The sequence below is a fragment of the Acyrthosiphon pisum genome, chromosome A2 (assembly GCF_005508785.2).
Source record: "Acyrthosiphon pisum isolate AL4f chromosome A2, pea_aphid_22Mar2018_4r6ur, whole genome shotgun sequence".
NCBI classification, from domain to species: Eukaryota; Metazoa; Arthropoda; class Insecta; order Hemiptera; family Aphididae; genus Acyrthosiphon; species Acyrthosiphon pisum.
The window spans coordinates 29908335-29921687 of record NC_042495.1 but is presented as its reverse complement, the minus strand read 5'-3'; the positions used below and the strand labels follow the sequence as shown (position 1 = coordinate 29921687).

General features: G+C 27.7%; 3 protein-coding genes and 1 long non-coding RNA gene across 5 annotated transcripts in view; 2 read left to right on the top strand and 2 right to left on the bottom strand.

Annotated features, from left to right (window-relative positions):
• LOC100158969 (putative nuclease HARBI1) overlaps nt 1–4804 on the top strand; it is a 12011-nt gene extending 7207 nt beyond the window's left edge. The window contains exons 2-7 of one of the 2 annotated variants that reach the window (XM_029490257.1): nt 3360–3487; nt 3578–3774; nt 3836–3983; nt 4048–4192; nt 4284–4431; nt 4510–4804. In XM_029490257.1, the coding sequence (XP_029346117.1) occupies nt 3360–3487; nt 3578–3774; nt 3836–3983; nt 4048–4192; nt 4284–4431; nt 4510–4765 (1022 nt within the window). In that variant the 3' untranslated portion in view covers nt 4766–4804. Of the gene's footprint in view, nt 1–365; nt 3488–3577; nt 3775–3835; nt 3984–4047; nt 4193–4283; nt 4432–4509 lie in introns of those variants that run through there. The other variant, XM_029490256.1, reaches the window with a different exon arrangement.
• Nucleotides 4805–4998: 194 nt separating this feature from the next.
• Nucleotides 4999–8174, bottom strand: LOC115034108. The gene is made up of 5 exons (XM_029489830.1): nt 7598–8174; nt 7254–7486; nt 7024–7128; nt 6870–6956; nt 4999–6513 (listed from the first exon to the last, which is right to left on the bottom strand). The coding sequence occupies exons 1-5, from the start codon at nt 7808–7810 to the stop codon at nt 6318–6320; spliced, it is 834 nt and encodes a 277-aa protein (XP_029345690.1). The 5' UTR covers nt 7811–8174; the 3' UTR covers nt 4999–6317.
• A 7-nt stretch (nt 8175–8181) lies between these two features.
• Nucleotides 8182–11311, top strand: LOC115034109. Its single transcript, XR_003839503.1, has 4 exons — nt 8182–8417; nt 8482–8560; nt 8625–8796; nt 11198–11311. It is a non-coding gene; the product is annotated as an uncharacterized LOC115034109 (long non-coding RNA).
• Nucleotides 9905–12270, bottom strand: LOC115034107. The gene is made up of 2 exons (XM_029489829.1): nt 11950–12270; nt 9905–11358 (listed from the first exon to the last, which is right to left on the bottom strand). The coding sequence occupies exon 2, from the start codon at nt 11346–11348 to the stop codon at nt 9933–9935; it is 1416 nt and encodes a 471-aa protein (XP_029345689.1). The 5' UTR covers nt 11349–11358; nt 11950–12270; the 3' UTR covers nt 9905–9932.
• Between the last annotated feature and the right edge of the window lie 1083 nt (nt 12271–13353).

Here is a 13353-nt window from a genome sequence, read left to right as displayed (position 1 = left end):
CTCCCTCGTATTCGAGCACTGCATGTTATAGGTGGATACTATTGTGCATAGTAAGTTAATGTTTTAGATCATTATTTCATACTGCAAAATACTTATTTTTGGCTTTTCATTAACTTAAATATTATTTTACTACATTTCTTTTTTAATTAACGTAAAATTAACGGATTCATTTTTCATTTATTAAGAAGTAAGTTAAGTTAATTTATTTTGTTTTTAATTTTATTATATTTTACTATTTCAGTCTATTTCGTTTTCATGTCAAAAAATATTTACCATGAATCGTTTAAAGTTAAAAATGTATATCATTCTAATCTACTTTATTTGGAATTACTATATAAAGTATAAACACTCTAGTCTATAATATTTAGTTTTGGCTTGGAAAAAAATTAAGTACGCTAGTGTTGTATAAACAAATCAACTTTTTTTAACTTAATAAAAAGTTGACAAAACGTGTGTATTAACTTTTAACTTATAACTGATTTAAAGAAATTTAACAAGTTAACAAGTTTTGTTATTGGTGCATATTAAAAAAATCATTAACATCCCCGGCCTTGATATCAATGACGTAATATTATAATAGAATAGACCAGGAATGACACAAAATATGTGAAATTTACGTGACCACATAGATCCATAGTATAAACCTGCAGCGGATTTATCAAAGAGATGATAATAACTTAGTGTAAGCACATAATAGCCTCACATTGTCTATCTCTCTCACTCACGTGTTTGCATCGATGTATAGCTATCGTTCCTTGTCTATTCTATAATTATATGTTTTTGATATTCCACAAATAATTTATGATAAGACCACTCGTTTCATGACCGTCTCGGATCGCCACCACTTATTTTATCCGCTAATTTAGGCCATTCGTTGGTTGTGAGCAAAATACTCTATTTCGATAAAAAAAAAAAAACGTGGACAACAATAGTGTTGACCTAACCTAAGAAATAGTCTCTCGTTCGTTTTGACTCTCTGATTTTAATTATTAAACGTACGTCTACCATTTGATACTATGTGTAATATGTATAGGTGGATAATGTTCACGAATGTTCATAATCGATTATTTTTGCGAATAATAAAATATTATATTGTATACACAAAGAAAATTAGCTACAACAAATAACATAATTATAGTTAAGTCTAGGTAAATCACTTTTGAAAATTTCTAATATCACGTCACTCGTTACATTAGGTACTTTTATTAATTTTTTTTTTTTTTTAACGTTTATTTAAATATACACAATCTGTAAATGTTGTTTTACAATAAGTGCATGTGATGGAGGTGTCGTGGCTTGAGTGGCTGGAGATAAGAAGCCGCCCATTGGAGGCACTTAAGGTTGGGATTTTAGGCTAGGATTTTAACTTGCTAGTAAGAGAGGGTGGGATTACAAATTGAGGGAGGTGGAGGTATAAACAATTTTAGATTAGTAGGTCACGACACCAGGTACGTTTTAGACGCCTTCTGGGGTCACCAGGAATAGCGTTGGTAGATAGCTCTGAAATCAAGGGATTACGATGGCTGTGGAACTTTTATTAATTTGATTACATTCCGTCATTATTTTTATTTCGTGACGTAATTTTTTCGTTAAAAAATTATGTAGTTTCAATCGTAAATAAATTTAATTGATTATTAATTTTTCTCGAATATCCCCTAGACCCCCAGGTTTTGTCATACATTCCACATTCAAAACTTATTTTAATACCGTGGAAAATAACACGCAACTCTATTGTTGATATACATTTCGTTAATCTAAATAAAATATACCGAACTTATAATTACTGCAGCGTTACGTAATTTCGTTACAGTAATTCGTAGTTTTCGTTACACATTACTACCCCGACACTGCAGTAGCTGACTCACTATTGGATAGGTACCAACTATAGTGCCACCCTATACACATTCGTATTATAGGTCAACAGCTGATATTATGACGTATTGAGCTTTTGGAAATAAAATAATTATTTACCGTTCAATAATGAATAGTCCAGTGTGTTTGGTTATCGCACTTTGTAATAGATAGGTGCTCTATGAACAAAAAAATCGAACATTTTTGATAAATTAAGTGATAAAGAACTTTCGATGAAAAAAAAATCTCATCGTAATAGCTAAATGTTGTATAAATCCATAGTATTATTGTGTTAGGTATAATTATAATCATAGATAACATAGGTACGATCTATTTACTTTTCAGTTGAAATAATTGATATTAATAATAACCATTGATATAATGTACAAACTGTTAACAATAAATTGTTGTTACCTTACAGCGATATACCTAATATTAAATTAAGTACTTAACCAGTTTATTTATCACTTACTCATCGATAGCACCTAGGTATTATGAAATAATAATATATTCGCATAATCGCATCGTTTATGCCTTATGGTTATCTGAACAAATTCACTCAAAAATGATAATCACAACTATTCGCGGACGAATTGATTGTTCAAACCTAATTATTTATAACGTATAATAATTGTCATGCTATACATCTGACCAACGCAGAACGCACCTGTTTCTTACTATCCCGACGGCACACCTATCATAATATTATTATAAAATATATTACACTATATTTATAAAGAACACTCACGCTCATATTTAAACGTACACTAATGAGTTATTATTTCTTGTTGATTTACGGCGTTATCAGAATGACTTCACACCAACTATATATTTTATGACCGTCTGGCGTCTGGGGTCTATTCTCAAAGGTATCGAAAACCACTTTCGATCAAAAATCGATCGTAAATATCGTCGTTTACGATTTCCGCAAAAATTACTATTCTCAAACGTTTTCGACAGCTAGTTCGATAGTAATATTCGACAATTCACAACGACAGTGAATTACGTGTCGAAAACACTTTACGACAATCGTCACTCATCATTATTTGTTATTTATACTGAAATTTATAATTTACACCATGGCGTTTGACCATGACTTGGAAGATTATATGCTTAATAATATCGCAAATATGGACATATTTAATATTAATATAGAAAATATACCAAGGCGCATTTTGCTAGAAGAAGATCCATTTGTTGGTAATAACTAATAATCATGTTTTTTAACACAGATATATGAATATTAATATTATTGCACCGCTTATAAACATTAACTACTATTGACTATTGTACCTACTAATTTCAAGATATATGAACATAAGTACTTATGTAATTTGTGATTTTCATAAAAAGATATATGGTTTTAATTTTTAATTGTTCAGTTTCTTGCTAATTTTGATGTAAATAGATAGTTATGCTTGTTTTAACTATTGGAAAATTAATTTCAATGCCTAAGTATTTGAAACAGAAAACTTTTCTATACAATCATGTACATTTTCAATTTTTAGACCTTAGTGATAGACAATTTATTGGAACTTATCGGTTGAATAAGATACTAGTTCGAGAATTATTAGACATTCTGACTCCATTTATGGTTAGTTCTGTGACAAATGCTGGATTAAGTATACAAAGAAAGGTTTGTAATAAATAACAATGTTTTATAAATATAAGATTATTGTAATTATATTATATTATATAATATTTTTTTGTTCTGTTATTCTTTAAGTTGTTAACTGCTCTAAGATTTTTTGCCAGTGGGAGCTATCAACAAGATATAGGGGAAAATAGAGGTTCTGCTGTAAGTCAACCTTCTGTTAGCAGATGCATTACTGAGGTAGTAAATGCTTTTAATCGTCCAGAAATATTAAATAAATATATTCATTTTCCAAGTTCCCTTGGAGAACTCAATGACGTCCGTTTAGGGTAAGTATTCTGTTATTGGAACATCTTAGAAAATATTGCATTTAAATACTTTCATTACTAGATTTTATGAAAAATTTGGTATACCTGGTGTGATAGGAGTTATTGATGGGACTCACATAGCCATAGTACCTCCAAAGTCGGAGGACATTATTTATCCCGAACATGTATATATTAACCGTAAAGGGTATCATAGCATTAACACACAATTGGTAAATCTATTTTAGAGTATAATCAACTTTTGGAATTTAAATATTTTTTTATACTGTGTTAAAGATTTGTGACTCTAATATGAAAATTTTGAATGTATGCGCAAAGTTCCCTGGAAGCACACATGACAGTCATATTTGGCGTGTTAGTCCTGTATTAGGACTATTAAAACATTTACACTCAATTGGACATTCATCTTATTTTTTACTAGGTAGCTACACCAATTTAAATCAAATTACTAATTTGTAACTAATTTATTGGTTCTAGTAACTTGTTGACTTATTTATTTGTAATTTAAATAGGTGACTCTGGGTATGGTTTAAGACCGTGGCTATTGACCCCACTTACCGAATATCAACCAAACACCCCAGAGGCTAGGTACAACACTTGGTTGTGTAGAGCAAGATCACTGATAGAGCGGTGTAATGGTGTTCTTAAAATGCGTTTTAGGTATTATTAAAATGTTATTATATATTTATATTACCTAGACCAAAAGATAGAAATGACCAATTTGTTTTTTTTTTTTAGATGTTTACTTAAGCATAGAGTGTTACATTATGCACCAGAAAAAGCATCAAGCATAATAAATGCTTGTACTGTGCTTCATAATATTTGTATAGGCAACAATTTACCTATTATAGACAATGATGGCGAATTTGAAGAAAATGACTATGGCATTTTAAATAATACAGCTATTAATGAGCCAAATGCAACCCGTGCAAATACAGAGCTAATAGCAGGAAAACGAATGCAACAACAAATAATTAATTCATATTTTAAATAAATTCAGAAAACTGACAAATAGTTAAAACATTAATAGTTTATTTATTTATATAAGCATATTACTAACAATGTATATTTAATGTATAGATTCATAATAGTTATTGGTCTTATACTATAAAATGTATCACAAATTAAAAATAATAATAATGACACTTAGTATTTTTATATGAACATTTGGAATTTAAGTTTAAATTAAATATCTTTGTCTTATAGAATATTATTTAATTATAAATTTGAATTTTTATTTATAATACTTATGTTTGCTTCCATTAAAGCCAACTTCCTCTCTTTGACAATAGCAATCCTTTCTAAGAGCTGCAACTTCTGAGTGTAGTACTTTTTAAGAATTTTATTTCTGTCTTCACTTATGCTAATAACCTGTCAAGATGCTTTGACAGATTTTTGAAAGACACCTAGTTAACTAGAACATTTTTAATTAAAACCACTTTAATTACCTATGTTTTGTATGTATAAGTTTTAGGTATTAATTTCATACCTTTCAAAGTACAAGTTCATGTTAGGTAACCTAAGTTTAAAATACATACCCTCAACCATATTTTGAGTGTCTCTAGTTTAAGTTTTTGGCATTTTAAATAATGCAGCTATTAATGAACCAAATGCAAACCGTGCAAATACAGAGCTAATAGCAGGAAAACGAATGCAACAACAAATAATTCATATTTTAAATAAATTCAGAAAACTGACAAATAGTTAAAACATTAATAGTTTATTTATTTAGATAAGCATATTACTAACAATGTATATTTAATGTATAGGTTCATAGTAGTTAGTGGTCTTTTACCATAAAATGTATCACAAATTAAAAATAGGAAAAATAACGATACCTAGTTTTTTATATAAACATTTACAATTTAACTTTAACAAAATAAATATTATCTCAGCCTTGTAGTTATGAGTAGTCTTTTACCATAAAATGTATCACAAATTAAAAATAGGAATAATAATGATACCTAGTTTTTTATATAAACATTTACAATTTAACTTTAACTTTAACAAAATAAATATTACCTCAGCCTTGTAGTTATGAGTAGTCTTTTACCATAAAATGTATCACAAATTAAAAATAGGAATAATAACGATACCTAGTTTTTTATATAAACATTTACAATTTAACTTTAACAAAATAAATATTATCTCAGCCTTGTAGTTATGAGTAGTCTTTTACCATAAAATGTATCACAAATTAAAAATAGGAAAAATAACGATACCTAGTTTTTTATATAAACATTTACAATTTAACTTTAACAAAATAAATATTATCTCAGCCTTGTAGTTATGAGTAGTCTTTTACCATAAAATGTATCACAAATTAAAAATAGGAATAATAACGATACCTAGTTTTTTATATAAACATTTACAATTTAACTTTAACTTTAACAAAATAAATATTACCTCAGCCTTGTAGTTATGAGTAGTCTTTCGACATAAAATGTATCACAAATTAAAAATAAAAATAATGATACTTAGTTTTTTCATATAAACATTTGGAATTTAAATTTTAATTAAATATCTTTGTCTTATAGAATATTCAATTATAAATTTGAATTTTTATTTATAATATTTATGTTTGCTTCCATTAAAGCCAACTTCCTCTCTTTGACAATGGCAATCCTTTCCAAGAGCTGCAACTTCTGAGTGTAGTACTCTTTAAGAATTTTATTTCTGTCTTCACTTACGCTAATAACTTGTAAAGATGCTTTGACAGATTTCTGAAGGACATCTAGCTTACTAGAACATTTTTAATTAAAACCACTTTAATTATGTTTTGTATGTATAAGTTTTAGGTATTACTTTCATACCTTGCAAAAGACAAGTTCATGTTAGGTAACCTAAGTTTAAAATACATACACTCAACCATATATTTTGAGTGTCCCTATTTAAAGTTGTAATTATTTAAATCTCTCTTTAAATCTGACTATCAAAATTAATGGGTGACATTTGATTTTTTTAATACATATTATATGTTAGGAACCTCTTGATTGAACAGAAATTAATATGTTTTATAGCATATGATTTTTTTACATAAAAAAAGTTTAATCCCTTCTTTGAGTGCCATTGTCACTAATAAAATATCAATATATTACCTGTTTTTAGTTTTTAATCCAACTGTGTCTTCCCTCTTGCTGTTGTCTTTACTGGTATTATCAGTCATAATAAAGTCTTGCAATGGTCTGTAATAAAATATAATGATTTAAATATATTATCAAATAAAATGTGTAAAAAAAAAGTTTTAATTACATTTTGTCCGTAGACACAAGTTCGATTGATCTTGGTAGTGATAAATCTGGCAAACAAGTCTCTGTCTCTCTTATTTCATAATCAACTAGTGATTTAACTAATGGCCTAAAAAATATTATATTGTTTAGTTTAAAAATTTAATTATTTTAATTACTACTCTCAAGTGTATACTGAAATTTTCAATTGTTTTATTGTAAATTTTATTATTCTATTTTATATTAAATACTTACTGTAAACTATTGGTCGAAGAATCTACTATAATTTCATATCCCTCAAAAGAGACGTTGGGTTCAAGTGTATTTGGTTGACCATAAATTGGTACATCACCAATTATACCAACTATTTTTTCTTCTAATGGTGCTAATTCATTCTCTAATTCATAGCTCCCTCCACCTGTTTTCCTAGTACTTTTTTTAAGTTCAATACATCTTGTTTTTGCGTTACACTTCATATCTGTCCAACACTATTTGGTATCAAAATAAAAAATATGTAATACAAAAATTAGAGATGAGTTAATTAATTGGTGTCAATAATTAATATTACTCATTAGTCATTATTCATTAATAATAATTACTTTTCTCCATTTATCAGCGGTCTTGTTAGCACCAACCATTGAATTCAATAACTGAGTTATTTGTTCCCATAAATGTTGAGCCTTTTTGTGGGTAAAACTGGAGGTAAATTTACCTCTTTTTAAATCCGTATTATTCTCCATAAACTCGACAAGTGCTTCCTTCTGCGCATTTGTTACGGACCTCCCTTTATTTTTCTTTAGGCATACACTCATAGTGCTATAGTTATTATAATATAAAAATGCAAACTAAGCACCTAATACCTATGAGTATTAAGTATTATAAAATACTATTGGTTTAGATAGTATTTGGTACCTAATTGTTATTATTAAATATTTAAAACAATATTAATTAACTTTTGTTATCATTCAAATTAATGATAACAATTAAAAATGTCATGGAAAAAATATGATTTTATTCGACTGTCGAAAAGAGTGTCGAAAGTAATTTATTGTATTCGACAGTTGTTTGAGAATACGATTGATCGAAAATGTCTGATCGAATCGATATTAACGATCGAATATTGTCAATCGAACCATATTTTTCGATCATCAGATTCGATACCTTTGAGAATAGACCCCCTGTGTATACCTAATTATCACAAAATATTTTGTAATTTTTTTTTTATAATTTAATTGCCATGCGGTTTACGTGTATCTAGCATGTTCTTTTATTTTTTACAATTAACTCAATATGTTTCATACAAGTTCATGTTCGGAATAAATTTCAGTTTTTATCTAAAAAAAAAACAGTATTACAGAAAACATCTAACAACAAGTTACCTAAATAATGTAGAATATAGATATAGACACATATAGTTAGGTAACTCTACGTTGTGTATTATTCATAACTAATTTTTAATTTGTTATTTGTATTTTTGTCGTAGGTTGTTTCCAGAATAGTTTAGTTTATGCTATTAATGATGAAATACCTTGTTCTCACTAAGCAGTGTATAATTTCACATGGTATGGTAATATTTTTTCTATTAAATGATTGTATAATGTTTATTAATCCACATTGTTTTGACAGACTATGTCCATGGAAGTGCTATAATAATGATGCCACTATCTCTCAATTTCTGTTTGGCCAACTTCGTCTAAACCGCAACACTAGATGATTATCATATTTTTGATTTGTACACATCAAAATAAATTTATTTATGAATACTATAAGATTAATGTTTTATGGAAACATCCACATAGTAAGTAATAAATTAGTAGAGTTTGAATTTTAATGGCAATGAGTTAATAGTTTAGTACTAAGTTGTTAATTGGTTAAAATTACATACATTTCTATATTGCTTTAAAATCCAAACTCAAGTAATAAGTTAGTGTTATTAAAAAAATTAAAATAAGTATAACATTAACTATAGGTAGTAACTAACATTACTAACATAATTTGATTAAATGTTTTTACACATGTCACTCCATCTATTTAATGTTATAATAATTATAATACAAATTTGTTCAACTTTCGCATAATATTAAAAAATATACTCAATGTAATACAATATTTAGACAATACATAAATGTATAAGGGAATTAAAAATTAAAATGTGTAGAATGTACTCAGATAAATGTTGTTTATATATCATACATAAGTTCGAGGACAGTGATTGCACAATTTAAAAATTAATATTTATATTAGAACAATAAAATAATAAACTATTGACATAACTATTTTTTGAACATTACAAAATTATTGAATTTTAAAATTTCAATATCCTACTCATTGTTGACTAATTGTAACTATAAAATAATGTTACTTTTTAATAATAAAATCTTTAAATGGATATTTTTTTGATATTTGGATATACTTTGGTTGGTTTGTAAATGTTGGGTTCAAATGGTCCATTGTGCATTTGTATGCCTTGAACTTGGTTTCTGTCAGTATTTAACAATGAATGTTCTTTTTCTTCGTTTTGTTGTTGTTGTTGCTGCTGGTGTACATTGTGCATTATATAATGTGTGATGCTTGATAAAATGCCTGCCACTAGTTTCACGCTCCATCCAAAGGTCTTATATGTATAATAAAGAAATGTTTAAACCAGTGTTAATACATGTCAATATTATTTTCCAAATGAAAAATATCCCTAATAGACCAGAGACAAATTCTCCAAACACAGTGAACCAACCCCACATTTTTCTTAATTTGGTATCTAATAGTTTACTGATTGTGTTTTCGTCGATTAACATGTTTAAATTCAATCTCTGGTCCATTACTGACAGACCCATGGTTTGTCTTGCAAGATTTTTTGGGAGGCCTCTATCTCCTGAGGTAACACTAAATATTGTGGAAATACCTTCATCGTATTATATGTATAAATCCCAGCCGTCATCAAATGTTCAGGGCTTTTGTATATCCACGTCCATTTCGTTGATGGTTTAAAGGTTTAAGGGTTTGAGGTTTTTTTATTTCATTTATTTTTGATGTTATTGAAAACCATTCTCCATCAAGATAAAATGCAGAGGGTAATAGATTATTGCAATCAATTTCTGTACCATATTTCTGCAAAGTCCTCATTTTTGGTGCCATGAAATATGATTCGTTATTGTATGTTACGGGTAGTTCATTATAACAAACGTCCTTGTATATAATTTCTACCTCAACTGCTTTGCATTTTATTAAATATATTATTTCACCAGCTTTAATGGCTGTGAAACCAGGACCTTCGCCCATTGCATAGGCAAATTCCGAAAGACTGTATGTTGCTAAACTTAATTTATGTAATAATACTTTCCTCTCTAACTCACATTGTTTATGTAATAAATCTGTATATAAAGCAGTTAAGGACGATTTAAAACGGTTTTCGATGTAAACGAATTTTGTGTTAATGTAAGCCATTAAGTCTGTATTTTGCGGAGAAATGCTTTTTGTTTTGAAGGAGTTAAAAAATAGAGGGTCTGTTAGAATATGTAATTGTGAATGTTCTGTTTGTATAACTGGAATATTACAGGCATATGTTTGCCTTATACTGGTGAGGGCAAAAACTATTTGATCGGATTCAACTAAGTAAGTATGTTGATTTTTATTTTTAGTCGAGGTGATCATAGATGCAGGCCCATCGTATAATATTGTGAATTCATGTGTATCACAATCGTATACATTTAAATCCCATATTACTTCGCCTTTATATGCATCTATGCCGTATTGGTCAGTTAGTTTAAACGAAGTGCCCGTTGAGAGTATTAGTGTATTTTCTTTGCTATTCACTATTGCTACCCCAGTGGTCAGAATTATTTTATAGTTGGCCTGTACAATAACATCTTGCCACGTACCTTTATCTGATGTGAATGTTGTACCTTTGCAATTACCATGTCTGTCAATGAATCCAGCTATTGTAGTAGAAAAAAGTCTTGTTTCATTTATTTTTAATCCTGTAATCACCCCTCCAAGTGGAAGCTGATAAATTAACCTTTGGTGAATTTCCGAACAACGTGAGCTGCCTAGTTCTGATATTTCTGTGAAGTAGCCATTCTCTACCATTTGTGCATCTTCTAGTATAGAGCACCTTGATATGAAATAGTTTATTATTATTGAACATGATTTATAAGCTATCGAATAAGTGTCTGTTTTTTGTAATAACTGAATTCTCTGAATAGGTTGAACGTCGATTGCGGTCGGAAGTTCACAAAAATCTACATTCAGACTATTAAATGCCGTTATGTTTATTTTAGGTCCACCACAATCATATGCAATAAATCCTAGTGTTTGTTGTATGAGTGAGAAGGTGATTATTCTTGGGAAATACATCTTGATACAGCTAGATTATAATATACAATTTTGTGTTAGATATATAATATATAATCCTTGGTTCCTGGGAAGAAGGGCTTAAATCAATTTCAAACAGTTTTCAACACAAGTAAATCAAATTTTGAAAATTGCTACAAGTGGAAATTAAATATTTTATTTCCCACTTTAAATACTTTCTATATTAGTTTATCATGCCAAACAAATAATTAGTAATACTACTATGAAAATATTAAGAATTTACAAGAAAATTGCAGTTAAGCCCTTCTTCCCAGGAACCAAAGATATATGGTGAGTATTTTCATGTCAGAGTTGGGCAAAATAAACATTTATTCAAATATGAAGATATTATTATTCAAATAAAAAATGCAATACTATATGCAATAAATATTTATTTATAATTATTCGAATAATGTAAAAACATTATTATTCAAATAATTTGGTATCATAATTTTTTATTTGAAAAATTGTGAAAAAAATCATTCAAATAATAATTTATTCGAATAAAATGTTATCTAAATAAAATTTCATTCGAATAACGCCTTACTCTGATTCATGGTATATTAAATGTTGGGTAAATAAGTATTAAAAAAGTATTTCTTACCTTAAACAAAAATTGCAGTGATGACCAGTCTTCTATTATACAATTATTTTGTATTAGAAAATAAAATAAAATAGAATAAGAATATTTTTTTCAGTAGGTAAAAAACACTTTCAAATACTTATACAGAATTATTTATGAACGAATTTAAACAAATTAATAGTACATATTATGCGTGTTACAAATCAAATATAACTGATCACGGTTTGCTACGCCCAATGGGCTAATATAGACAATTTGTATTTACATTTGTTTTTAATCAATTCCAATTAAATATACTATGTCAATAATGTCAATTAAATTTATTATAATATTACCATTTTGTAATTAAATAATTACATGATTATATGATTATACTGCTATTGTATGGTTCATAGGTCATGTCTGATAATAATATAATAGTCTAATGTTATATGTTATTTATTTTTTTTAATTTGTATAGTACATATATATTTTAGATTTGAACAAACATAATTTATTTATCTTCTTTAAGCTGGATATTGTGGTGAATCAGAATTTACCAAATTATAACAGATTTTAGAACACAAATTAAAAATAATTGTATACAATTAAAATGAGATAAAATATATATTATAATATATGATATGCAATAATGTCCAAAATGACATATTATGTCATTATTTTTACAAATGTTAGGTACATTTAAAAGAACAGACTATATTTACTAGTTATTTAAATACATTATATTTTATCCAATAAATTTTTTAAGCTTCATTTTATTCTTCTTAATATTTTTAGTATTTAATATTATTTGATTAAGGTTGTTTAATCGAATAAATGTTCTGGTTCGAACAAGACACTTAACTACTTCAACTGGTATATCTAGCGTTGATAGTTTAATTTTTTCCATTAAAGAATTTGTTAATTTTTTCATTATACTATGTGAAATTATAATATTACTGATAAGTAAATTTTTGTGTGATTTCAGGTATTAATTGGCAACTTCCTGATCAAGAAAATGGTTTCTGGCAAGTTTTAACATATGCGGCACATCAGCAAACACATGTACATTTTTATTAGTCATTGGGTGTTTAAATGACGTGCTTGTTATAGAAATATCCAAATCTCTCCACAATCCAACATTTGAAGGACCCATATCACTCACAATAGCGATCACATTAAAACCATTTTCATGTAGTGCTTCTATTATGTTATGAAGTAATTCTTTTGTCATAGCAGTATCATAGTTATAAAATATTGGTTGTTTCCAGTTGTTCAATAACCCTTTAAGTTAACTCATTTTATTCAAGCACATTTAATAAAAATGTAAAATTATTAATTAATTTGCTTACCTCTAGCTACAACGGTTTGAACACATCTGTGTGGACCATATACTTTTTCGAATTTTTTGTCGTAACAAATTCTGTTTGAAATATATGTCTCATC

Coding starts and splice junctions, on each gene's coding strand:
- LOC115034108 (XM_029489830.1), bottom strand. CDS start 7,810: ATGAGTGTATGCCTAAAGAAAAATAAAGGGAGGTCCGTAACAAATGCG. Junction 7,487..7,597: donor CCGCTGATAAATGGAGAAAA/GTAATTATTATT, acceptor GATACCAAATAG/TGTTGGACAGATATGAAGTG. Junction 6,514..6,869: donor GGATTAAAAACTAAAAACAG/GTAATATATTGA, acceptor AAAATGTTCTAG/TAAGCTAGATGTCCTTCAGA.
- LOC115034107 (XM_029489829.1), bottom strand. CDS start 11,348: ATGTATTTCCCAAGAATAATCACCTTCTCACTCATACAACAAACACTA.